A 26,642-nucleotide genomic window follows, 5' to 3' on the forward strand; every position below is an offset into this window, starting at 1 on the left:
TCTATATATAGATACCTCTCTTTCTCTCTCGATATATATATATATGAGAGCAGATCTGCTCTCACATCATCTTTGTATCCTGAAAATGCCTGGGTAAGCATGGCCCAGATTCTTCGCAGCACCTGGTGAGCTGGTGCCGTGCCCCTGTGTGCCCTGCCACATGCACCAGCTGAGAATGCTCATTTCACCCCAGAGAAGTGGTACCTTCACTGATTAATTCTGACTTATCCTGATTATAAATAAATCATAACTTCACTAACCAGTTCTTTTAAGAAATTGAGTGTCCGCTCTTTCCGAACTCCCTGGTCACTCACACTCTGCTTTTAAGAGCAAGGTGGGAAAAGAGATTTTATTTTTAAACAAGTGTCTGCATTTTGGGGAAAGGGAGTGTGGACAAGTACACAGTTTCTACATTAAGCTGATTCCTACCATCCGAGGAGCTTTACGCACTAGGAGAATTGATGTTCAGAACCAAAAACATGCCAGATTCTCTCTTCCTCTTTTTTAAACAATGACGTTCTCTAAATGATGTTTCATAAGGCAGGATGCGGGTGCAGATGTTTTTGGCAAGATTTTTCTGAAAGGGCTTCCCACCAGGGACCAAGGTTAGAGAGCGCGGGGAAGCATGCATCCCAGTCCTTGGAAATTCACTCAGTTGAGTAAGGGTCCAAGTTCCCTCTCAGGTGACATGTGCCTGATGCAGGAGGCTGGGGGTTTTCAGTGATCCCATGCAAGAATGACAGATAAAACCTGTCTCCATTCCCCCTCACAGTCCCCTTGTACTTTATAAAGGGCTTGCTTGGAATACAGGGACAGGATGATTTAATACTCCAGCGTAGGAGGATATTAAAAGGGATCCCTTGATGCCTTGGGAGGGGCCCCACAATACAGCTGAAGAACTCTCCCAGTCTAAAGGACAGGGCTCTACAGCCCCTCCTGGAGGACGTGCAGAGATGCAGGAAAACCGGTTCTGCAGGTAGTGGTTCATTCTCAACTTCAAACTACTGAAGAGAAGGCAATTTCTTAGGAGACTGAGGAGAGCATTAGTCAGCACCTCCTTGGGATTTCAGAGTAGTCAAGGGGCCGTGACTTTTCTCAACTTCTTTCTACCCAGTGGGCACGAGAGGGGAGAGACTGGGGCTGGCAGCGCTTAAAATCTGCTATAATCAGAGGGCACCAACATCAGGAGACAACTTTACCAATCAGGGAAGATTTTTTGCTTGAAATCCCAGAAGGGTCCAGAGCAGCATGTAAAGGTATTAGATTTAGGGAATGGGAGAAGCTAAATTTGTTGTCCCCTCCACACCTTCCCCCTGAAGTTCTCCAGGCCTGAGTGGGCTCTGGTTTGGAGGGTGGACAACTGAGTTTTCCAGGAGTGTCAACACCTCAGTGTTACAACTTTCAGGACTTTATATTAATTGAAAGCGACCAGAAAGGCTCTCAGACCTGAGAAAATGCCATCCAAAGGTAGTTAAAGAACAGATGCAGAGAAGACATCTGAAATAACAGAAGAGAGAGTAAAGTTACTTTCTGCTTATACATGCAGTCTGCCTTGCTCAATAAACTGGTTACAACTGTTTGATTTTCCTACTCTGTTAGATGCAGACACAACTTGCATATACCTCTATATTGTGGTAAGATATACGTAACAAAAAAGCGTACAATTCCATGGCATTAAGTCACATTCACAATGTTATGCAACCATCCCCACTGTCCATCTCCAGAACTTTTGCGTCATCTCAGACCGAAGCTCTGTGGTCCTAACCACTAACTCCCAGTTCCTCCTGCCTCAGCCCCTGGCAGCCACAATTCTGTCTTCATGAATTTGCCTATGCTACGACCCTCATATGAGTGGAATCACACAATATTTGTCCTTTTGTGTCTGGCTTATCTCACTTAGCATCATGGTTTCAAGGTTTATCCATGTTATAACATACGAGAATTGCATTCCTTTCTATGACTGAATAATATTCCATTGCATGCCACATTTTGTTTATCTGTTTATCTGATGATGGACATTTGGGTTATTCCCACCTACTGGCTGCTATAAACATTGGTGTGCAAATATCCATTCAAGTTCCTGCTTTCAACTCTTTTGGAGATATATATACAGATATAGATATATATACATTGTATATACAATGTCCTATACGAGTGGAATCACTGGATCACATGATAATTCTACATTAACTTTTTGAGGAGCTGCCATACTGTTTCCATGGTGGCTGCACCATCTTGCGTTCTCAGCAGCAGAAGCATACCAGGCTTATCATTTCCCTACATCCTTGCCAACACTTATTATTTTCCATTTTTTGTTTTAGAGCTTAGTTTTTTGAGAATAGCCATCCTAGCAGGTGTGAAGTGATATTTCATTGTGGCTTTGATTTGCATTTCCCTAATGACAAATGAGGTTGAGTATCTTTTCAAGTGTTTATTGGCCATTTGTATATCTTTGTAGAAATGTCTATTCAAGTCCTTTGCCCATTTTTGAATTGGGTCCTTGGGGGGATTTTTTGTTATTACTATTGAGTTGTAGGAGTTCTTTTTATATTCTGGATATTAATCCTTTACAGATCTATGATTTGCAAATATTTTATGAGTTGTCTTGAGGCACAACTATGTGCTCTTGAGGCACAAAAATTTTAAATTTTATTGGAGTTCAATTCATCTATTTTTTCTTTTGTTACCCATGCCTTTGGTGCCACATCCCAGAAATTATTGCCAAATCCAATGCAATGAGGACTTTTTTCCCTATGTTTTCTTCTAAGAGTTCTATGGGTTAGTGCTTAAGTTTAGCTTTGATCCTTTCTGTGTTAATTTTTCTATACTGTATAAGAGAAGGGTCCAACTTCATTTTTTGCAGGTGGACATCCAGGCTTCTTAGCACCATTTGTTGGAAAGAGTTCCCTTTCCCCATTGAATGACCTTGGCATCTTTGTCAAAAATCAACTGACCATATGCATGAAAGTTTCTATCTTGACTATGCTGTTTCGTTGGTCTATATGTCTGTCCTGATGTCAGTACCGCACTTACCTTTTAAGTTGTAGTATTTTGCGATCATCTTCCATAACATAATTCTGAGAATACAAAAAATATATATATCATTATTGACAATTTAAATCATATTTGTGGTAACAGTGCCCATTTCTCTCAAGAATTCTTACACATTTGCCAAAAGCCTCTTACTCGTCTTTTTCCTTCCCTGCTGTTATTCCTCTCCCATAGACGTTGCCCTGGACTTCACTCTGAGAGAGTAAAAGCCAAAGTCCTTTTATTAAAATGACCACGGCCTTGCATGATCTGCCCAGTCACGGCTCACCCACCTTTCTGCCCTCATTTCTTAATTCCCCTTCTGCTGCAGCCACATTGTTTCCCTTGTTTTTTTTCTCTAACATGCTAAGCATAGTCCCAACCCAGCACATGCTCCCTGGGCCTGCAGAGCTCAGCACGGCTATCCATAACCACCTGTACAAAATAACCCTTTCCCTCTCTCCCCCAGACCCTTTCTCTGCCTTATTTTTCTTTATGGCACATATCAGCACTTTGACACACTGCTTATGTACTCGATTCTTGTCTGCTGTCCCCGCACAACCAGAACGTAAGCTTTGTGAAGGCAGGGTGTCCACACCAATGAAAAGAATAAATGAATGAATGATACTTAGAGAAAATATAATGAGTCCTTATTTATTCATTCAAAGCATAAGTGCGATGAAAACACAGTGAACATTAAACATACAGACCTTGTTAAATGGTTCTGTACATCTAAAATATAAAATTAAATGAATTTTTTAAAGGTGCGGTTGGGTTAAATTGTCTCATAGATGACAAATCCAGATTGGAATCTGTAAAGACGAATCGAGGTTTTCAGGGCAGATCACACTGGCCCTCAGCTATTGCTCCGCGCACCAGCGTGGAGAGACCACCCGCCCTACTAGCTTCTACACGCCCAGGGAGTTCAGAATGGGGGTTCGGTGAAGCTAGTCATTGTCTCCTGGTAAACACCCGCGTAGACGACAGTTCCTTCGCCTTGCACACCTGTTAGTCACCAGTTCCAGAGCCCGCTTCGGGTCTGGCCGGACTGCGGTCCTCCTCCGGGACCTCGTCAGGGGCTGTGCGGGGACAGCGGCGCCGCCCTTGCAGACTGATCACGTTCACAACCTATATTTGAATTGTACTCTATTTTCATCGCTACTGGGGAAAAGGCCGAGTGGAAAAATGTGTGCTGTTCTAAACATAGCACCTGCCTCCGTCTACCTGCGAGATGTAGGCTGGAGCATNCTTGCAGACTGATCACGTTCACAACCTATATTTGAATTGTACTCTATTTTCATCGCTACTGGGGAAAAGGCCAAGTGGAAAAATGTGTGCTGTTCTAAATATAGCACCTGCCTCCGTCTACCTGCGAGATGTAGGCTGGAGCGTCGAGGGCGCAGGGGACCGTCACCGCCAGGAAGGGCTCTGGCTCGCCTCGGGAAGGGAACCGACTGCCCCTACCTGGCGCAGGCCGCGGGGCCAGCCCGGGGCTCACCGCCCGGCGGGAGACGAGCGTGGCGGCGTGCGCTCGCGGGGCTCACTACAGCGCCCGGGAAGGTGGGAAACCCAAGACGGAGGGCCTCACCCACCTTCCTCCCGGCACGTGTAGGGCGCAGGAGCTCACAAGTGCTTCTAACGCGCGAGTGCACTAGCGAGGGGGTGAACGGCTGCACCGGCGGGAAGCTTTCAAGCGGGACGCAGGGAGACGGGGTGCGAGGAGCCACGCGCCCCACGGACTTCTCCCCGCCGGCCCGACGCGCGTGCACGCGAGCGCGCACACGCCGGGGCAGGAGCGCGAGGGCCTGCAGAGTCCGGGGCCCAAGGAGCGGGAAAAACCGAGCACGCGCCGGAGGGGAGCGGCGGTAAAGCCATCGGGGAACGGGGCGGGGCTCATGAGGGGCGCGGGGGCGCGGGGAGCGGCGGGAGCGCGGCGCGCGGGGTAGAGGGCGGGGCCACGGGGCGCGCCCAGGGTGAGGGGCGGGGCTACGAGGGGAAGCGAGAAGCGGCGGGAGCGCTACGAGCCGAGGTAGGGGGCGGAGCTAAGAGGCGTGTCGGGAGCGCGGCGCGCGGGAGGGGGCGGGGCTACGGGGGCGCGCCGGGCGGAAGGGGCGGGGGAGAGCGGTCCCGGGCGACGCGTCGCGGTCCTGGCGCGCACAATGGCCCGAGCAGGCGGCGGAGTCGGAGCCGCACCCAGTGCGGACCGCGCCCTGGGCCGCGCCGGAGGCTGAGCGCCTCGTCCGTGGAGCGCGCCGGCGCCGGGCCATGTACTCGGGGAACCGGAGCGGCGGCCAGGGCCACTGGGAGGGCGGCGGGGCCGCGGGCGCTGAGGGGCCGGGACCCGCGGGCACGCTCAGCCCCGCGCCGCTCTTCAGCCCCGGCACCTACGAGCGCCTGGCGCTGCTGCTCGGCTCCATCGGGCTGCTGGGCGTCGGCAACAACCTGCTGGTGCTCGTCCTCTACTACAAGTTCCAGCGGCTGCGCACCCCCACCCACCTCCTGCTGGTCAACATCAGCCTCAGCGACCTGCTGGTGTCCCTCTTCGGGGTCACCTTTACCTTCGTGTCCTGCCTGAGGAACGGCTGGGTCTGGGACACCGTGGGCTGCGTGTGGGACGGGTTTAGCAGCAGCCTCTTCGGTGAGTCGGGCTGGGAGGAGAGAGCCTTCTCCCCTCCGCACGCTTGCGCTCCCTGCCTCGCCACCACCTCTGCGCGTCCCCTTGCCGCCCAGCCCGCTCGCGGCTCCTCCCCACGCGGCCTCAGCCCCAGCCCGCCCTGCAGCGCAGCGCCCGCGCCGCTCTCGCCGCTCGGCGACCCCGGGCTGCATGGCTTTCCTTCCCCTTTCCTTCCCCTCCTCTCGCCCCGCGGCGGCCTCGGCTCCGGCCCTGTGGCCGCTCCTGTCCCCGCCGCCGGCCCTCAACCCCGGCCCGGCTCTGCCCCCGGCTCCTCCCTGACCCCTCCGTCCGCTGTCCAGTTCATCTCATTTCTGTTCTCACCCCCGATACAACTCAACAGGGCACGAAACAGCGGCTTTACACTTTGAGGAAAGACGAGGGGCCGTAGAGTCAACAGATTCAAGAAAAAGAGTAACTCGTGAAAGCTGGAGGGGTGACGGGAAGAGATTTAATGCAGTGCTGTTTGTAGTGGACTGGCAGTGTATCATTTTTTTCTTTAATTTTGCCGTTAGCAGATGTAAACCTTTGAGTGCTTCCTAGGAAGTGACAGAGCTTCGTTCAGGTCCTCAGAATGCAAATCGGCATGTGGCCTCTATGTTTTCCTCCTTAGTGATTCCAGCACACCGAAATCTAAGGAGAGGCTACAGCTGGCTCAGAGAATCCCACCCTAGACGGACAAATAATTAGCTTGCAGCCGGTGGATTTCATTAAAGTAGAACTGGGTTGGTAACTGAAGGCTGCTTTCAACATCACTGCTCATCCTGTGGAAGATTCAAGTCTCACTGAGACGTGACCCACCCAATATATCATTGCAGATGTGATTTTCTAGGCCGGGGAGTTATCTTTCTGTGTGTGCTCCTGGAATTTCACTTGCACAAGACGTGAAATAGGAATGTGTGTTTCTCGGGTCTTACAGTTCCTTGAAAATATATTGATAATTTATTACTGCTTTTATCTTGGCAGATTTTTGAGAACAATATCTTTGTAGCATTATCAGAAATTGTCCTATTCACCAACCTCCTATGTTGTGGCAAACCCAAATATTTGATATTTGTTATAATTCACTTTTTGGTATTTTGAAGGAAATCATGATTTCATTTACTTGGTTGACTCAGTGATTCTAATATTCTATTCTAATATTCTGTTCTGCTTCCCCCTCCTCAATAAGCAATCTGAGAATTTTATTTATACAAAGATTTGAAACTTGGGAGAGGGCTCTAAGTGTATGTAGGTGGTGATATAGATGGCTACGTGCTTATACTCTTTGTATTAGTTTAAAATACCTGCTAGGCATCTTTTAGGCAGGGCTAAGCTTTCAGTTAAGGAGGGTGATTGAAGCTTAAACCTAGAGCGTTATCAGTAATGCTTCCTGGGCTGGGCAACAGGTGTTTGATCGTAGGCATGAAAGTTCGCATTTCCAAGAAATGCTTTCTCTGTGCCGGGCATTTCTGTTCCTGTTTGGACTCTGGGCCTGGGGGTTTAAAGACAAGGGCACATTGAGTTCTTTATTGACACCAGAATTCACGCTCTTGCTCGCCTCTTGCCCCTGTGACCTCATTCTGCTGCTCCGTCTCCTTCCATTGCTTTTTCCTTCTTCATTCCTCCCTGCTCGGGTCCCATCCTAGTCAAAAGGGATTTTCTAAGACTGCCGGAAACGTTCACCACACACACTGTTTCGCCTGACGACTGCTCTGTTTCTCTGGGCCTGTAGTTACTGCTTTCAACCATGACTTTATCCCTGTTTTTAAATTAGAGGTGGAAACTCCGGGGTGAGAGATTCAAATACTGTTTAAACCCTGGGAGACAAGTCGGGAGTGGGGTTATGATGGAACTGAAAAAGTTCTTAACCCAGATTAAGTATTTGCCTGAAGTAAATTCCAAGGATGGTGCTTCTAGATAAGGGTTAAAGTCAAGAAAGGGAGGGTGCTTCCCGGGTTGTTGTCCCCGAACAAGAACTAACCACGGAGTGTTCAAGAGGGAGGACATTTAAACATGCCGGGAGGGGCTGCTTGCACTAGAGGTCCCTGGAGAGGCCACCTTAGCAAGTGGAGAACCCAGCGGCCTGATGACACGAGAGTGGGTACTGCTCCGCTGCCCGGCCAACCCGTTGTGTGCACTTTGCCATCACTGAATCTCTCCTGCAGTCGGTTTTGTTCTCTCTCTTCTGGGGGAGTGAGCCAAATGTTCTTGAAGATTGTTCTGTCCTGTGTGCTTGGTATTTTGAGAGCTCTTTTGAGATCTGTGGGTTAGAAGGTGCCTGGTTCTAGCACTTACGGCTTGTTTCCTCTGCTCTATCCCCTGAGCCAAGAATGAGCAGATGCTGTGGTCACACTTGTCTGTGTACCTTCCCGGGTTCTGTCTTCCTGCACACACCTGCTACGAGAAGCCAGGATGAGTCGTGCAGACATACTTACATACATGCATGAGTAGGGGACCCAACTGCCTCATCAGGGCGCAATTCCCGGTGTTGCAGGGAATGCTGAAAACTAGTAGGACCTCTCATATTCCTGGGGCAGAGGTTTGACTGGACAGGACGGGTAGGATTGCCATTTCACTTAAACTGACCAGTCGGTGTGTTCAGTGAACTAGGCATTTTAACCCAGCTTTCGGTTGAATGGCTTGTTTTACAAATGTCCAAGCTAATTCGTCATCTTAGCCTAGGCAGGCCCAGTTCGTACTGATGTAGATTTCAGTAAGAGTAATGATAGGGAAAATTAGCGCTCCCAGAGCTCTTCCTCTAACTGCACAATGAGACTGCTTTCTAGGCCCCCTTCGCGTGGCATGTGTAGTGTGTTAGTCTAAAGACTTCCAGGTGAGTATGCCGTTCATCCCCATGGCTCTTGCACCTCTAGCCACACGTGGCGCCACACAAACGTTCTATGTGTGGCATATCACCAGTATTATGCCAGAAGCAGTGGGAGAGCCTTTCTTCACTGCTACCTCCTACCCTTCAAAAACAGCAAACAACAGGTTAATCATAGCAGAGGATGTTTAGATGGGCCTTTATCTTGGGATACAGAGATTCAGGGTCATAGAGCCAGAGTCTGGCAAAATGCAAGTCACCTTATGTTCACTTGGATTTTAGAAGGAAGGAGGTATTATTTATGTTAAGATATTTTAACTTACAAAGGTAGGAATTTTCCTTTTTAACTTACACCTAAAAAAGCATATGTGCATACATATAAAGATTTGTTAAAAATGCATGTTCCCTTCGGTAGAACTTTTTGGTACCTAAATCTCTCAAAAGGCTAGTTGTTTTACTGAAATAATCCTTTTGCAGTAATCCGACTGGTTAATTCAGTTGAAATAGTCTCACGATGCTACCACGAGATCCTAAGGATGTTTGTGGCATGGAAATGTCTTTCATTCAGCTGTTCGAAAATCACCCACAGACTAAACTGGCCACAGAAATATTCCTTATCATGACAATGTGCACATAGTATGTAGTCTGTTTCCATAAACACAGTGGAACCACACATTTCTTACAGATTAAGCTCAGTTTGATGTAGTTTTATTCAGATACTAATTTTATTAAAAGCAAAAGTTACAGAATTGTATTATGAAAATTCTTTGTTTTTATGGGACATCATGATGTCCCTTCCTCATTATTGAGTGTTTTGGGGGGGGTGTAAATCTCTATTGTTCATTTTTGAGAAAATAGGCAATATGTAAGAAAGCATTTAATGAATTGCTTTCCTAGAGGCTTATGTCCTGGTAACAAGTCAGACTCCAGTGGAGTAATTGTAATTGCTGTTGCATGAAATTACTTTTCTCTTAATATTGTTTACAGTTGTATTCTTTCTTGAATTTTCTTCTTTCAGAGAAGAGTTCCAGTCACAAATGCATGTGTGATGCATTTTGACATTTACTGCTAAGATGAAATGCAGGAATGAAAACCACACATCCGTTTTAGTGTTCTCAGATGTGATTAGATATACTTTATCATATTTTTGTGCTACTGACCTATAAGGAAAACAATATTAAGAAAGGGTAACTGTTAAACAGCTAGGATCTGCACCTCAGTACTTCTGGGATGAACTGGAATATCACAAGGAGAGATTTCATGACAGCATATTCTCATCTCAGCTGAGCCCTCCGCCTAGACTCACACACATTTCCTTTATCGGCAGTTGTCTCCCAGAATGGCGGACAGTCTTCCCACAGAATTCGATGTGGTCATAATAGGGACAGGGCTGCCTGAATCCATCCTTGCAGCTGCGTGTTCAAGAAGTGGCCAGAGGGTTCTGCATCTTGATTCCAGAAGTTACTATGGAGGAAACTGGGCAAGTTTCAGCTTTTCGGGATTGCTCTCCTGGTTGAAGGAGTGTCAGCAAGACAGTGACGTTGTGGAAGAAAGCACTGGCTCATGGCAAGACCTGATCCATGACACGGAGGAAGCTATCACTCTTCGCACGAAGGACGGAAGCATTCGACACACAGAAGTTTTTTGTTATGCCGGTCAGGATACAGATGACAATACGGAAGAGGTTGATGCTGTGCAGAAAAACCCTTCCTCAGTAACATCTAGTACCTCCACTGACCCTCTGGGTTCTGCATGCTTGTCTGAAGAAACACACTCGTCTGCTACTAGCCATGAGATGCCTGCCAAAGACACTCCAAAAAGTGACGGAGAAGTTTCACTAGAAGTAACTGATGCCGAGGACACCTTGGCAAAAGAAAAACATTGTGGAGACGAAACTTGGACACACACAGTTTCAGAGGGAGTTAAAGATGAAAACAAGCCTGTAGAGGAAGACAACACTGACCAACCAAAGAGAAATAGAGTTACTTACTCTCAAATAGTTAAAGAAGGCAGGAGGTTTAATATTGATTTGGTATCAAAACTGCTGTATTCTCAAGGATTGCTAATTGATCTCTTAATCAAATCAAATGTTAGTCGTTACGCAGAATTTAAAAACGTCACTAGGATTCTTGCATTTCGTGAAGGAAAAGTAGAACAGGTGCCTTGTTCCAGAGCAGATGTCTTTAATAGCAAGGAACTCACTATGGTTGAAAAGAGGATACTGATGAAATTTCTTACGTTTTGTTTAGACTACGAACAACATCCTGATCAATACCAAGCTTTTGTGCAGTGCTCATTTTCGGAGTACTTACAGACTAAAAAATTAACCCCCAATCTCCAACATTTTGTGCTGCACTCAATTGCGATGACAGAGTCATCTTGCAGTACAATAGATGGCCTTAAAGCAACTAAAAACTTCCTTCGGTGTCTTGGACGATTTGGCAACACTCCCTTTTTATTTCCCTTGTATGGGCAAGGAGAAATTCCCCAGTGTTTCTGCAGGATGTGTGCAGTTTTTGGTGGAATCTATTGTCTTCGTCATAAAGTTCAATGCCTTGTAGTTGACAAAGAATCTGGAAGATGTAAAGCAATTATAGATCACTTAGGTCAAAGAATAAGTGCTAAATATTTTATTGTGGAAGATAGTTACCTTTCTGAGGAAACATGCTCAAATGTGCAGTATAAGCAGATCTCCAGGGCAGTGCTCATTACAGATCAGTCTATACTAAAGGCAGATTCAGATCAGCAAATTTCCATCTTGGTGGTGCCTCCAGTGGAATCGGGAACGTGTGCTGTTCGTGTCACTGAATTATGTTCTTCAACCATGACGTGCATGAAAGACACTTACCTGGTACACCTGACTTGTTCATCTTCGAAAACAGCCAGAGAAGACTTGGAGTCAGTCGTGAAGAAATTATTCACCCCATATACTGAAACTGAAATAGACAAGGAAGAACTTACAAAGCCCAGACTCTTGTGGGCTCTTTATTTTAATATGAGAGATTCCTCGGAAATCAGCCGAAGCTCCTACAATGGCTTGCCTTCCAATGTCTATGTCTGCTCCGGGCCTGACTGCGGACTGGGAAGTGAGCATGCTGTCAAGCAAGCCGAAACGCTGTTCCAGGAGATCTTTCCCAATGAAGAGTTCTGCCCCCCACCTCCAAATCCAGAAGACATTATCTTTGATGGTGATGATAAGCAGCCAGAGGCTCCTGGAACCAATAATATAATCATGGCCAAAGTAGACTCCTCTGAGGGAAGGAGAAACCTAGAAAGCCCGGGGAAGCACCTTCAAAACTAGAAAAAAGCAAACGGTAAATGCTACCTGGGCCTTCATCCTGGCATCAGAGTATTTTCATTTAAAGGACCGTTTCCTGTATGATTCCTTAGAACTGGTTATACAGTGAATTCTATGCAGATGTTGTCTTTAATTCTGTTTGAGACATTCAGTCATTGGATGTCATTGTTAACCTATCAGTAACTGATTGATTATTGGACAAGGTTAGTTTTATTTTAGTATTGGGTGTATCAGTGAGGGTTCCATATTAGCAACTGTGTTTAAAGGGACGTAATATGTGTCTGCTAATGATCTTCAGATTTTATTAGTCCATAGTAACAATAATATCTAAGGAATATTTCAGTTACTTTTGCAGTTATTTTAGTTGCTACCACCTCTGAATAGTTAAACACACACAGTAAAATTTGTGGGTCTTTTGTATCTAATAAAAATGTACAGACCTGGTAGCAATAGCAACTTATGCAAGTGCCAACTGTTAAAAGATTAACTTTGCATGATCCTGTATTCGTGAAGGTCTAGTGTTTACAGCACATTGTGCGGTTCAGTTCCCCTGCTCGACCCTTGTCACGGGCGAGGGGGCGACACCACCACCATCTTCTGTGTTACAGAAAGTGGTGGTCCGTTCATCTAGTCATGGAAGTTTGTCCCAAAGGAAATCTAGGGGTCAGATTAGTTCTGGTTTAATACTTCAGAAAATTTCTGCAGAGCCCTGTGCTGACGCCTAAAGGAAAAGAACTTCCAACTAACTCGGGCCAAAAGAGAAAAATACATCGCTCCAGGAAAAGGTACTTCAGATTGGCGGTTTTGAAATTCCTAAGAAGAAATGGAGTGAGGCATTTCTAACCTGGGATACCGATGGTTTTTCAAAGCCATCCGTAGGTTTCCCGAGGTTTCTTAGTGAGGGTGAGATATACCACCTTGTTGGCACTGCCGCTCTCCTTAGCAGCACTGACTGTGATGGATAGGAGTGGATGGAAGGAGGGTTTCACCATGTCTCCTCCCTGTGTCCCACCTCACAGTTAGTGAGGCGAACGCCTCCGTGATCACTTTGGCCTCTCCACTTATCCAGAGAACAGAAAACATGTGTTCTAGAGCCATCAGAAGTCAAAACTGCCGTACTCCAGGGGTGAAGACCTGTGGAGTTGTCAGAAGACGTAAACTGCATCCCCCTTCAGTCTCTGGTTTCCATTCCTTACGGCGGTAAATCCTACCGGAAGAGAGCCCTCCAGACGCAGTCTTTGTTCTGGAATGGAGCATCTGCTATGTGCTGGGCACTTGTGCTTCTATGTACAGCTTCTCAACCACCCTGTGAGGCTGGTAGTAGTGAGTATGTTTTAAAGAAGAGGCAAAGAGGTAAAGACAATTATTATTAATTTGCCCGGCGTCTGGTATGTGGAAGAGCCAGTGTTGGAATCCAGGCTGTCACGATTTTGAAGTCTTTCTGCCGACATTAACTGGAGAGGAGTGCAGACGCTGCAGGAGGAGGAAAGGATGCTCGTGGAAGTGCTTGCAGCATTGCGGCTGAAGCAGAGTAGACAGACTCTGGCCTCTCGCTCGTTCTCAGGTCAGGGAAACGTGAAGCTTGGGATCAGCTATAGATAAATACAGTTTAGAGCTAAGGAGCCCATGCAAGCAGAATTTGGCTAAATTTTAACAAAGTACTGCTTTTTAATGTGTCTTTTAATCTGAACAACGTGTTATAAAACTGTGCAGTTGCTGTGAGGCCAAAATAAGCTGGGAATAGTCTTTTGTCGCTCTTCTATATGTAAGGAAAATGAAACAAGAAAGACTTAAGTAATTTACAGCTTACTGAAAATTAAAGTCATGAATTGGTATTAATACTTATGCATTTTTTTAATATGGCAAAGTGGTTTTATTGGGTTTAAACCTATCAAAGTAATTTCACCATCTATAAAACAGAAATAATACTTTGCGGAAATATTGTGAAGATCAAGTTAGATAATGTGTTTGAAATCATATCCAAAGGAACGCCACCAGAGGACATTAATATGTAGGTTTACTACGCTTCCACTTAACCTTCCAACGGATGTTTAATATAATTTGACAGAATTGTGGCAAATTGGGAAAATAGGCAAGGAAAGATAGATTTATCTATCTTTGATGAGAGTCTTGCCCTTTAAATCCTAAAGTAGCCTTTGTAAATATACTATGATGCTTAGTATGAAGTTTAAGACTTAATAAACCAATTGGAAAGAAACTGGTGGAAAGACTAACTGGGTGTCAGTGTGAAAAAAAGCATTAGGCCCACTTTACACATGATAAGACAATTCACTCCATAGGAATTAAAATGTTGATTGTAAAGGTAAAAATAAAAAGACTACAATTCTCATCCCAGTAGTACAAAAGAAACTTTATGGCAGTGAAAAATATCACTGGCAAGGTAAGTGAGATCAACTAAAGAAAAATGAAAAATCGACATTAAATAGGAAGAAGACAAAAGATAAGAGATTGGATTTTTAAAAAGCTACTTGCATTACACATGGATAAAGTGCTTAATATTTTTTAAAAAGTAGATGCAAAACTAAAGTTTCTACTCTTAGTAAGCAAATTTATGAAAGGATAGAGTATAAAGGAGAAGATACAAGTAAAAGTCAATTCTTGGAATGCTTTTCAGGTTTCCTAATATTAAAAAATGCAAATTGAAAGAACTTTGAACTGGTGTATGCTATTATATTAGCAAAACATTTCAAAATTTATGTGTCTTCATATCAATAACATTTTTATATTAGTAATTTTTAAAAGAACTATTTAGATGAATATAACGAAAGCTCTGTAACCCAGCTAGATCAAGTCACTCTGAACAGTATACGCCTGGGAAAATATTTACAAGAAAAATAAGTCACTTGTACAAAGATACTTTAGCAATTCCATTCGTACACATTTTTTTTAAAAAGCCCAGTATTTGGGAAATGGATAAGTAAATTTTGATGTATTGGTATTGCTATTGTAGACCGTTACATAGTCGTTAAATGATATTGATATATGTAAAATTGTATGAAAAATGTTAAATGAGATTCAGAAGTGTTAAAACATTATTTTATGTACTGATTATATTTGTGTAAAAATTTAGGTGTCTACATTGAAAAGAATCAGAAGAAAACATGTAATTAATTAGAGTTTAACATTAGGGGTTCTTTTTTTCTGTAAAATGTTGATGTGTATGATACAAATAAAAGAATAATTGCTAAAGTGGTTACTGAATTGGTGAGAAAGTTACTGATTTTTTTTGAAACTTGTAAAACTCTTCAAATTAAAAAAAAATTTGTATTTTTTTAATTTTAATGTCAAAAGGTAATCTCCAAAAACGTAGACAGGAAATTTTACAACTTAATGGGAAGGACTTCTTGGTTAAGATGGATTTTGTATCTTGTATCTTTCCTCAGTTGCTCAGCATTAAGAAATAAGAAGGTATATTGTAACAACACCTTTTTAAAAAATGGAAATCCCACAGCCAGAGGTGGAAATAATAGAAATAATATTAAAGCATCGTAGGACTTCAGTATGAAGACATTACATACTAATTAAAAAGTGTGGCCCCAAATCCAAGAATGTACTCTTCATTTGGGAGTCTTGGAGGCCAGGGGAATGAAGGAGGATTTGGCTTCATAGCCACGGCCAAGCGTCTGTCTGAGGGGGACCAGCTCAGGGCAGATCTCGGCACCGAGGATGCTTGCAGACCCTTTCTTGCTGTCAGCCTGACCGATCCAAAGCAGGGTGACTGAATTCAGCAAACATCAGTTGAACATCAACTGTGGGTTATGAATTGACATTCTAAGAATTTGAAATAGAAAAATGGGTAAGTTCTGTACCTAAGAACCGTTCTGTTGGAGAATACCTTTGTACCTTAATGAGAATATAAGACGTTTCCTATCTATCGTACTCCCCACTATAACTACTACCACCCCGTTCCCCCAAAAGAAAAAGAAACAAAGGAGAAATCTGGGTGGCTTAAGAGTTAGAAGGTCAGTTAATACTTTCTGAAGTTATTTTAGCTACCATTCAGCTAATTAAAAAGTTTCTCAAATTAATCACAAGTTTTTTGTGTTGTTTGGGGGAAAACATGAAGAGAAGGTAGAAGAGATGGGGTCGCAGGGACCCCGGGTGCTGAGAGCTCAGGGAGTCAGGAGTGTAAAACCGAAACAATGACGCCCATCGTCGTTTCAGGGCAAGCAGTTCTCATTAGGATGAGTCGTATCTCCCTCTTGGCGGCACAAGCGGAGGTCATGCTCTCAGGGCAAGGAGACGGTCACCTCCCCTTTGAAGATTTTACATTTTTACTTCATTATCTTTGCTTTCCTTATTAAGAAGCATTGTTTCTAGTGTAGTTGTTACTCTTGTAACCGACGACCCCATGTATTCACGTTTCAACGGCAGGGGCCGCGATCTGACCAGCTCTCTAGGGCACGAACAAAGCAGCTGCCTGAGCTGGAAGAATCGGACCCTCGCAGGCATGTTAGGACAGCAGTCCCGCCACAGCCCGGGTGGGAGCACTGCCTTTTCCTTGACAGCTACACTTTCTTGCATGAGCCCCAGGACAACTATGTCAGGTAAGAAGGGCCAGGTATTTACACCCGCTGCCTAGATTAGACCTGGGGGCGTTGAGGGGCTGACGTGGATGCACCCCTCGTGAGTGTCGAGATCATGACAGTCGTGAGAATGGCAGCGTGACGGTGCCCGGCCGCCTCCCTGTCAGCACGCTGTGCGTCTTGTGCATGAGTGTGGAACACCAACCACGGCTTGAAAAGTGGCTCCTAGAATTTTAGAGGATGTTTGCTTTTCAACAAATAGCAAAAAATCTTCCTATAAATTAAGATCTGTGTAATTAAAGTGGGACGATGGTTTGGGAGGGGGCGAAGGGAGTTGATGAAATTTGGTCATACCTGAAATCAAAGCAGACGGTGGCATTATCCCAGTGTTTATTTCAAGAGTTCCATTTCTCCATATGCCGTGTCTATTAGTTCCTGCTGTCGTCCTGTGATTTTGGCATTTTCCTGTCCCTAAATATGTATTTAACCCAACACACACTGCACGGCTCCTGTGAATAAAGACATGTCCGTCATTGGAGTGGCTTCAGAAGCGCAGGGTTGACAAAGTGCAGTAGGAAGATGAAGACCTGTTTGTGGTTCAGTCAGGAGGTACACCTGCAGGCATGTTCTCGTTTTAAAGAAAAGGGATCCTTGGGGACATTTGTGCCATGGGGTTTACGCCAGGTCCTCTTATTACTTTTCACGTGATTAACACCCTGGAGCACCCAGGTCTGTTGGAGACTTTATTTTATTTGTACTTTTTAAAGATTTTATTTATTTATTTGACAGAGGAAGAGAGAGAGAGAGCACAAGCAGCGGGAGCTGCAGGCAGAGGGAGAAGGAGAAGCAGGGTCCCCGCTGAGCAGGGAGCCTGATGTGGGGCTTGATCCCAGGACTCTGAGACCATGACCTGAGCCGAAGGCAGACGCTTAACCAGCTGAGCCACCCAGGTGCCCTTATTTGAGTCTTTTATTTGTTTCTTTATTTATTCCTCCCTCATACCTCAAAATAACAGAAATGTTACTAATGCAGTATGGGGAAGTATTTTTTTGCATCATACTTTCATCATTATGTGTAAGTTTACAGTTTTTTTTTTTAAAGATTTTATTTATTTATTTGACAGAGATAGAGACAGCCAGCGAGAGAGGGAACACAACCAGGGGGAGTGGGAGAGGAAGAAGCAGGCTCATAGCGTAGGAGCCTGATGTGGGGCTCGATCCCATAATGCCGGGATCATGCCCTGAGCTGAAGGCAGGCGCTTAACTGCTGTGCCACCCAGGCGCCCCTAAGTTTAAAGTTTTTATTCCAAATCCAGCATTTCTATTGCCCATTGTAAAGAAGAAATTTGGGGGAATGTCCTGCTGAGGAAGACCACGGACTCTTGTCTTTAGGCAATTAATATAACTGTTAATTTCCTAAAACGATTTTAGTGAAATATGGCAGAGAAACAGGCTGTATGTCCATCTGTTCCTTTAACAGTCCCACTTTATGACTGTGTACCGTTATTTACCATGGCCTCTGCTGTTAAGACAAATACCAACCAGGTGTTTATTAAAAGGAAAAAGGGGCGCCTGAGTGGCACAGCGGTTAAGCTTCTGCCTTTGGCTCAGGGCGTGATCCCGGCGTTATGGGATCGAGCCCCACATCAGGCTCCTCTGCTATGAGCCTGCCTCTTCCTCTCCCACTCCCCCTGCTTGTGTTCCCTCTCTCGCTGGCTGTCTCTATCTCTGTTGAATAAATAAATAAAATCTTAAAAAAAAAAAAAAAAGGAAAAAGCAACAGATAAGAACTACACTAGAAGTCATTTGTCATGAGATTATAATTTCCTTGAAAACACAATCTGAGTGTGGTGTCCGCACCCTTCTCTCCATGTCACCCCTTTACCTTCATCACCCCATTCCAGACAGAGGGTCACTGAGGCCAAGCTCTGGGAAAATATATCAGAACCACGGTCCTGGGTCTTTTTGTTAGTAGAATAGATAATTGGTTCTGTGATAAGTCTATGTGAATCAACAAAAATACTGAAAAATAGGAAATATTTTAAAAAGCTGTAAGATGTTCCACCTTATATGTTTGCTAATTTTCTCCCATCGAGGCAGTTATTCTCAAACCAGGGTGATTTTGCCCTTCAGGGGACATCTGGCAGTGTCTGGAGACATTTTTGGTTATGGAAACTACAAAACCAGCAAGGAGGACTACTAGCGTCTAGTGGGTAGAGGACGGAGCCCACCACACACCCTACAGAGTACAAGACAGCCTCCTCCCCCAGGAGACTTACCCGGCCCCAAGTGTCAGTGGGGCCAAGGTTGAGGAGCTCTTCATTAAAGTTTTTAGTATTTATAATAAATTTGTTTTCCTTTCTTTTACCTTTTTTCCTTAACATCTGACCGTAAGTGCTCCTTCAGCAGGGTCATTGTTGGCAGGAACTGCTGTCCTGGCTTCTCCCCCCAGTGCCCCCCAGTGCCCCTGTCTGCCTCCCTCAATAATCAACAGTGGCTTCCTTCTGAAGCTTTACGATAACTCAAACTCCAAACAAAATTCAGAAAATTGGGGAATATATCTCATCCTGCCCCAATTATCCGTATAGATAAGAGATTTTGTTGGTTTAAAAAAAAAATTCATTAATCCAGAATTAGAATAATTCTGTAAGAAATTTATAGAAATGAGAGGATATCTTGTTTATTTTAGTGTTTTTGGTAATACTTCCTTGTTATATTTTTAGATGATATCTTTGTGTATATTGCAAGTGACTGTCTCAAAATCAATGTAAACATACTGTAATATACTTTTTTTGGGAAGGGTGCTTTTCACTCAACAGGCTATAGACAAATTAATCAAATTACATGTATGTAATAATATCCTTTGAGTTTCAGAGAATCCAGTCCAAGACTAAATAAACCACCCATAATTGAATTGTACCCACATTTACCCTCACTGATGGTTCAGCGCGCAATGAGAGACTGCAGCCGCTGGACATTTTTTTTTTTAAGATTTTATTTATTTATTTGACAGAGACAGCCAGGGAGAGAGGGACCACAAGCAGGGGGAGTGGGAGAGGAAGAAGCAGGCTTCCAGCGGAGGAGCCTGATGTGAGAGGCTCGATCCCAGAACGCTGGGATGACGCCCTGAGCCGAAGGCAGACGCTTAATGACTGCGCCACCCAGGTGCCCCCGCTGGACATTTTATAAGCGGGGCTGATCTATAGACAATACCTAGATTGTCTGTTGNAGGCTCGATCCCAGAACGCTGGGATGACGCCCTGAGCCGAAGGCAGACGCTTAATGACTGCGCCACCCAGGTGCCCCCGCTGGACATTTTATAAGCGGGGCTGATCTATAGACAATACCTAGATTGTCTGTTGGGTAATGGAAGGGGTCAGCATTCTTAATGCAGGGAAGAACCTTACCTAAATTACACTGCGAAGAGAAACATGGGGTTCCGTACAATGCGACATTTGTTGAGCGTTGTCCCCATTTGCTGTGCTGGACTCTGGGAATGCAGACTTCAGAATTGTACCTGGCACCTACTGAGCACTTCCTTTATGCCAAGCACTGTTCTGAGGGTTTGCAGCATTTATCTTACTTAATCCTCGTAACAGCCCGATCGAGTAGGTGCTCTTATTATCCCCATTTTGCAGATGGGAAAGCAGACACTGCGAAGACAAAGAACTTGACCAAAACCACACAGCTGGTAAGTGATAGAGCTGGGCCTCGGTCCCAGGGAGTCGGACTCCAGAACCACATGCTGCGACTGAGATGTGATGCGGGTCTTCAGAGAGGGCTCAGGGCAATCCCGGAACAAGTAGCTACTCATGGGCCAGGAGCTGTTCTAATTTCTTTACATATTTTAGTATCACCCTGTGAGGCAGGTATTAATGTTTCCATGTGTAGATGAGAAATCAGGCTCGCGATTTTCCCAAAGCTATAGAACTGGTAAGGAGTGGAACTCCCATTCTATGGGGGCTGACACGGTGCACAGTTAACCACTCCGTTAATGAGGCTGTGATCACCTTGGTGACGTAGGTATAGACAAACTTCAGTGGGTGCACAGAGTATTTTGTCTGACTAGGGAAATCTAGGAAGGCTTCATGAAAGGAAGACACCGGGGCCCTGAAGGTTGAGAAGGATTTCTGTAAGTCAATACGGAGAACATTCCATACAGGGAGAATGGAGAAACAGGCATGGGGACATTGACGTTGTCTGCGTGGCTAGAGCAGTGACCTGCTGTGGAGAGCTGGGGCACAGGAGATAGGGCCCAACATACCAGCCATCTTGAATCATGCTAATTGTCAGCTGTGTTGAACCGTACTGATTATCATATAGACTTGAATACCACGGGACTTGTGGGTAATGAGGAGCTGTTGAAGTTTTTTCTAATTGAGGCTTATGTTTAAAAGTATACCTGTTGGCAATGTGGAAGGAAGCTGGGAAGGTGCAGAGACCCTGCAGGTGGCTGGGAAGGAGGAAAAATATGGTTTGGGCAGGGCATAGTGGTAAAAATGCAACGGGCAGAGAGAAATGTGGGAAATGGCTGTATGTTACGGATAAGTAGAGAAAAAAAGAAGCTGAAAGTGACTAAAATTTCAGCATTGGTACTTGAATGAGTGGAATACATTTAAACAAAATTGAGAACAGGTTTTGAGGAAAAGCAAATGGGTTTGGTTGGTCATGCCAGGTGATGAGGAGGTGGTTCTGGAAGGTCTTAGAGGGTTTTGTGCGCTAGGGAGTTTTGACTTTGTCCTAGTGGGGTAGACTTCATGTCAGTGACCAAGGAAATGGGCTGCATCTGGATATGTAAAGAGGAGGAATCCAAGGGTGGCAAAAAATGTAGAAAGGAGACCAGACAGACGGCTATTGAAAGATTTGGGCAAGAGAGGATGAGAGTCTCAACTGGGGTCATGGCAGGTAAAACAGAGGAGGACAGACTTGAGAACGACTGGGGAGATTAAATCAGCATGACTCAGTGATTGATTGGATGTGCATGCTGCAAGGGAGCGAGAGAAATCTGAAGACAGTTGAGAAGGAGCTTGTAGACAGGGATGTGTTGGGAATGCAAACACGGTGCTCCCCTGGGTTTAATGTAGTAACTCGTGCCCCTGGGTTAGCCCCAGACTGGAAGATTCCTTTTCTAGGATTCCTGCATATACATTTCCTTGCCTCCTGGGCTTGTTAGGCCTCAAGGATGTGAGTCAGAAGCTGCCAGTACCTTGATTTCCAGAGAGTCCGTCCAAGACTTAGGCCACATAGGGAGCAACCAAGCCAATGACGGAATGAGAGAGGCAGGACTCTGATGAATTATTTCAGGCCCCCGGTTACACGGCGGCTCATGCTGAATTTCTGATGGACAATGTGCCTGTAGGCAGTGCCACTGTAGACTTCCCAGTTACATGATATAATCCAGTTTCTTTTTCCTTAAATGCAGGGGAAGAAAGGTGACATAGAAATAGGAGAAGAGGTAGGACAGGAGATCTAGAAGCCAAGGGGAGTTTCAAAAATATCCTCGTCTAAAGTGTTGATATTGCAAAGAGGTCGGGTAAACTAATGTTTTAGCAATTGATTGATTTCTCAGTTGATAAAATTCTAGAACAATGGTTTTATACTGTAGAATCTGAATCAAATGGGAATGTCTTAAAATACAGATTACCGGGCACCACTCCTGCATTCTGGGTCGGTGAGTATACAGAAGGCAGCTAATTGATTGCTGGGTGGGCGGCGTGTTGTCATGCACTGTGGCATAGGCAGGTGGGAATAAAATGAGTATCTGATGGCGCAGTAGAGGGGTTTAATTTAGCTTCGGGTGCATGTTTTGGCAAGTCGTAGTAAAAGCGTTAACATTTTGTATGCCTTCTTACCCAACAATTATATTGCCAAGAATTTATCCTAAGGAGGTCGTCATAGATGTATGGAAATAGGTAGCGAGTGCCTTATAATGGCCATAGCTGGGGCTTACTGAGTGCATACCACATGCTAGTTCCTGTTGTCTGTGCTTCATTCATCTTAACTCCTAAACTTTATCCCAACTCTGTGAGGTACTTAGAAACACTATTACCCCATTATTCAGTTAAAGAAAGCAAAGCACCAGGAGATTAATTTGTTCAAGATTTCCTAAAAAGTGGAGGATACGGAGCCTGACCCCAGTGCCCTTGATGGTTAAGTTATACCGTCTCTCCTCACAGCGTCGTTAGAATAGCCAAAAGTCGAAAGTAACGTAAAGATCTGCAGTGTGACATCTGAGAGCGTGTGTGTTTCGGAAATCAACGTACCAGCAAGCAAATCATTCAGGACTCAGACTCGGGAGACGCTCTTCCCCCACCCCCCCGGAGTGATCGGAGCAAATCCCGTCACCTCCCACCCCTGCTGAGGTCAGTCGGTGCCAAGAGGGAAAACCTCTTCGGTCCGTGATGACTCACATCTTTATGGCTCAGTGTATTTCTGGATCTGATCCAATCCTGAGCTCAGCCTCCCCCATGAGCAGCAAACTCCCCCCTACCTTCAGCATCTTCTCTGAACATTTTTGCTACTTCCTTAATTTCCTTTAACCCTGGCAGCCCCTCTGGACCCACACCAAGCAGAGGCTGTTCTTTTTTTTCCTTAATACTTTATTCTAATGTTAAATTAACATTTTAAGTGGAGTATAGGGTTCTGGATGGTGAATCGGGGTTCAGAAACAGCACAGGAGAAACTGAGATGGTTTATTACTTACAGTCCTGGAGCAGATACAGGGTCACATGGGGAGATCAAGGCAGGGTACAAGGAGAGAGAGGCAGGACGCCAGGGCACATGGCTTTATTAGTGCTTTGGGGTTCCCGGGCCAAGGCAAGATTGGTCAATACAACCAAAAGGAGTGAGGTTTTGGTATGCTACGTGGACCTCTTATCTGGGGGTGCACAAAGGGAAGGCCGTGGGAGATTCGATCATAAGGGGGAAAATCCTATGAAGAACGTAGGTTTGCTTGTGACCACAGGTTACTGTGTGAGGCGTGCACTTGCATGAGGGGCCGTTTGACCAAACAAAGTGGGTGCTGAGACACCAACAGTATGGAGTAGCTGGCTAAACTCTCGACGTAGCCCATAGACCCCAGAGCCAGGTGGCTGAGAAGTGACCCCCTGAGTATCTGTCCCTTCCAAAGCATTCCACCCTCATTTGCAGAGTGAAAAAGTTTAGTCGTCAACGCTTGCCCACAGCGAGGTTGAACTCAGGCTGTCACCTAGATGTGCAGGGAATATAAAGCTTAGGCTACTGGCTCTTGTTCAAAGTCTTCTCTCTCCCTCCTGGGTCATCAGTTTCCGGACTAGCTGCCATCCCCAGCCGTCCTTTGACTTGTGATCACCTGTTCTGCTCTTTGTCTGAAGAGCCTGTCTTCTGATTGCCTGGTACTTGGCTACCTCCATCGCCTCAGTGAATTTTATTCCTTCTGTAAATTATTTAAAAGTTTTTATGAATATGGAAAAGTGTGAAGGCTGACACAGTAAATGCCCACCTATCTACCACCCTCAGTGAACAAACGTGAACTTTCCTATGTTTATTTTAATCTATCTTCAACGAATTGAAAATTACAGATAAAGTTTTCCTCTATGTACTTCTCTCTCCAGTTCATTCCATCTCCTTCCTCCTCAAGGTCAGTGCAGACATGAATGCAACATGAAACCAAGCAGTGTTTCAGTTGTTTGCTCACGATTTATTTAATCATTTCCCCCTTTTGATGGACATTGGGTTATTTCCTGTTTTTCTCTCTATTATAATAAACAGTGCCTCAGAGTATATCCTAGTATACACCTCTTTGTACTCACTGTGCAAGAGCTTCTCTAGGTCTGCGCCATCCGACACGGTAACCGCTAGCCTTGTGCCTCCTGAGCACGGGAAATGGAGCTGGTCTACACTGAGGTGTGTAAGTGTAAGAAAAGCACTAGATTTTGAAGATTTAGTGTGAAAAAAATAACAAAATACTTCATGAATATGTTGACTACAAATCAAAATATTTTAGGGAGTTGGATTAAATAAAATGTTATTAAAATTAATTTTATCTGTTTCTCTTTACTTTTCAAAGTGTGGCCGCTAAAAACCTTAACTACTATGTGGCCCACACAGTCCTACTGGACAGCACCGCTCTCGTGGGTATAAGCAAATTTGGAATTGGTGGTCGTGGTGTACTCTGGGTAAACAGAATTTTTTCATTATCTTTTAGTCCCACCCCTTTATATAAAGCCCCCCCCCCCCAGTTTCTTTGTGATCTTTCCTCTCTCTGACTCCTATGGCACTTAGATCTGAATGTCTCATTTGGAATTTCAAATACACAATTTTGTATTTTGGTTTGTCTGTTTATGGTGCCTTTCCTCCTTTACATCAGGGACCATATCTGATGACTTTGCTTCCCCAGCAGTAAGCTCAGGGCCCCACATGTTAGAGCCACTTAAATATTTAAGGAAGCTTTAGATGCCCCTGGTATGGTACCTGTCTGCTTTTAAGCTGTGACTCGTCCTGCAATAATTTTATCTTCTTTACCTAGCACATGCCTTATGTTTCTTATGCATCCAGGCTTCCCTGGGCTCTCCCTGATACGGGAAGATTGCCTAGGAAGTAACATTAGTCTTCACTCGGCTTCCCTTTCTGCGAAGAAACAGCTGCCAATGTCTTTCCAACAAACTTCTCGCTTCTCATGGCTGCTGGAGTCTTGGGAACTGGCGAGGCCAGGGCCAGCTTCGCCTGTACAAGGCCGTTAGTCGGGTTTGTAAAAGCTCCTCGTCAAGGGACACCCCCATGGGCCTTCCGCCGGGTGGCATCTGGTTCTAGGAAACCCGGCGTCTTGGCGGCTTCCGGGAGCACAGAAAGTAGCAGAATCGCAAAGCACAAGGGCAGCAGGACTCGAGCTAGAGGTGAGTGAGCCGGGAGGAAACTTCGAGGCCCATTCAACACAGACAAGCCCCTCCCTCGGCTGGAGCTTGCGCGGACCAGAGGCCGGTGTCCCTGTGCGACGCCCTTTTGTGAAATGAAGCGGCGGCTTCTTGCGTTCCCCGCTGGCCTTGACTCTGGAGGAAAACCCGGGAAGTGAGCAAAAAGCCACAGAGATTGTGTTAAAGGCCGTTTGGGTTTACTCGAGACCTGCCATTCCTAACTGAGAATCATCCCCGGAGCCCTTCAGCAGACTCGCGGGCTCCGTCCCGGGCCCACGAAGGCAGAACCTTCGGGACCGTGGGCCGCTTCCCCAGGAGGCTCCTCCGCAGCTATTTCAAGAGCTGGCATTTGGAGTCACTATTCCTACCGTGGGAGAGACTCACCGCGCAGACACCGAAGGTTTTGGATTAAACATCCAGGGGGATCCACGTGAAGCCCCGCTGAGACCGTGGGATGGGAGCCGGGAGCAGCAGCCTCTGAATGGGGCTGGACGGCGGGTGGGGCACCCGCTGGCTTCGGGTCGTGTCCCGACGCAGAATCCTTCCCGTTTGTAATGCTTCCCTCCCCCACCTCCCACCTTGCTTTAGCCTTTTCCACTTGACATTCTCGGCTCAGGAGGGCTAAAACTTTCAAGAAAATGGTCCTTTCTTGCCCATCCGAACTGCCCCACAGTAGTGACCGAGATGGGTTTCACTTTACACGCCCACCTCCCGAGGGCCTTTAACCTCCAGCATCTTGTCCCATCAGTGCACTGCCCAGGACACAGCAATTCTGTTGTCCCTGACACATTCTGGCAGGCTCGTTATCTTTTTTACCCACTCTCGGTTTACGGTCCTGAGGAAACTCATACCACAGTTTTTAGTTGATAAGTTACTTACACACACACACACACACACTTACAGCTGAGTGTGTTGTATTCATCCTTGAGAGGAAAGTGACATTGGTCCTTGACCGGATATCTCAACATTCTCCACTTGTGTCAGTGACGTGGTGATAGAAAATGACTGTAAAATGGAACCAGAGTGTTACCACCTGCTATAAAACCTGAACTCTGAGCTCCTTTGAGGGTTTTGCAAATTATTAATGACTAAATTAAGATTTAATTCTGTACCTCTCAGATTTCCTCATATTTTTAATTTGGTCTTCTGGGCTATCTCAGATTTTCATGTCTTGGTGCCAGGTTAGTAATCCAGAGAGTACTTCGAAACCAGAATCTTCGTTGCAGGCAAGGGGTCACACGGGTATCCCACAGTTCACTCATGTGTTGAATTTTTCCGTAGAATTAACAAGACTCCATGCTTCTCTGTCGATCGCAACCAACTCACGTAGTCAAATCTTTCTGAGGAAAATCTGAACGAAGCTCTAGACTGGCAGTCAGAAATGTGGGTTCTCCTCCAAG

General features: G+C 45.4%; 2 protein-coding genes across 4 annotated transcripts in view; both read left to right on the forward strand.

The window, feature by feature from the left end:
* The first annotated feature begins 5,135 nt into the window (after nucleotides 1-5,135).
* OPN3 (opsin 3) overlaps nucleotides 5,136-26,642 on the forward strand; it is a 42,947-nt gene continuing 21,440 nt past the window's right edge. For 2 of the 3 annotated variants that reach the window (XR_004627234.1, XM_034666666.1), the window contains exon 1: nucleotides 5,136-5,668. Coding sequence is in view for 2 of the 3 variants with exons in the window: in XM_034666666.1 (XP_034522557.1) it covers nucleotides 5,296-5,668 (373 nt within the window). In the remaining variant the exon portion in view is untranslated. Of the gene's footprint in view, nucleotides 5,669-9,525; nucleotides 9,849-26,642 lie in introns of those variants that run through there. The other variant, XM_034666667.1, reaches the window with a different exon arrangement.
* CHML (CHM like Rab escort protein) lies at nucleotides 5,530-15,367 on the forward strand. Its single transcript, XM_011223974.3, has 2 exons — nucleotides 5,530-5,668; nucleotides 9,835-15,367. Exon 2 carries the CDS (start codon nucleotides 9,847-9,849, stop codon nucleotides 11,806-11,808), a length of 1,962 nt encoding a protein of 653 aa, XP_011222276.1. The 5' UTR covers nucleotides 5,530-5,668; nucleotides 9,835-9,846; the 3' UTR covers nucleotides 11,809-15,367.

The sequence above is a fragment of the Ailuropoda melanoleuca genome, chromosome 8, assembly GCF_002007445.2.
Source record: "Ailuropoda melanoleuca isolate Jingjing chromosome 8, ASM200744v2, whole genome shotgun sequence".
NCBI lineage: Eukaryota > Metazoa > Chordata > Mammalia > Carnivora > Ursidae > Ailuropoda > Ailuropoda melanoleuca.

Bases quoted from the DNA above. Each gene is read 5' to 3' on its own strand.
- CHML (XM_011223974.3), top strand. From the start codon at position 9,847: ATGGCGGACAGTCTTCCCACAGAATTCGATGTGGTCATAATAGGGACA.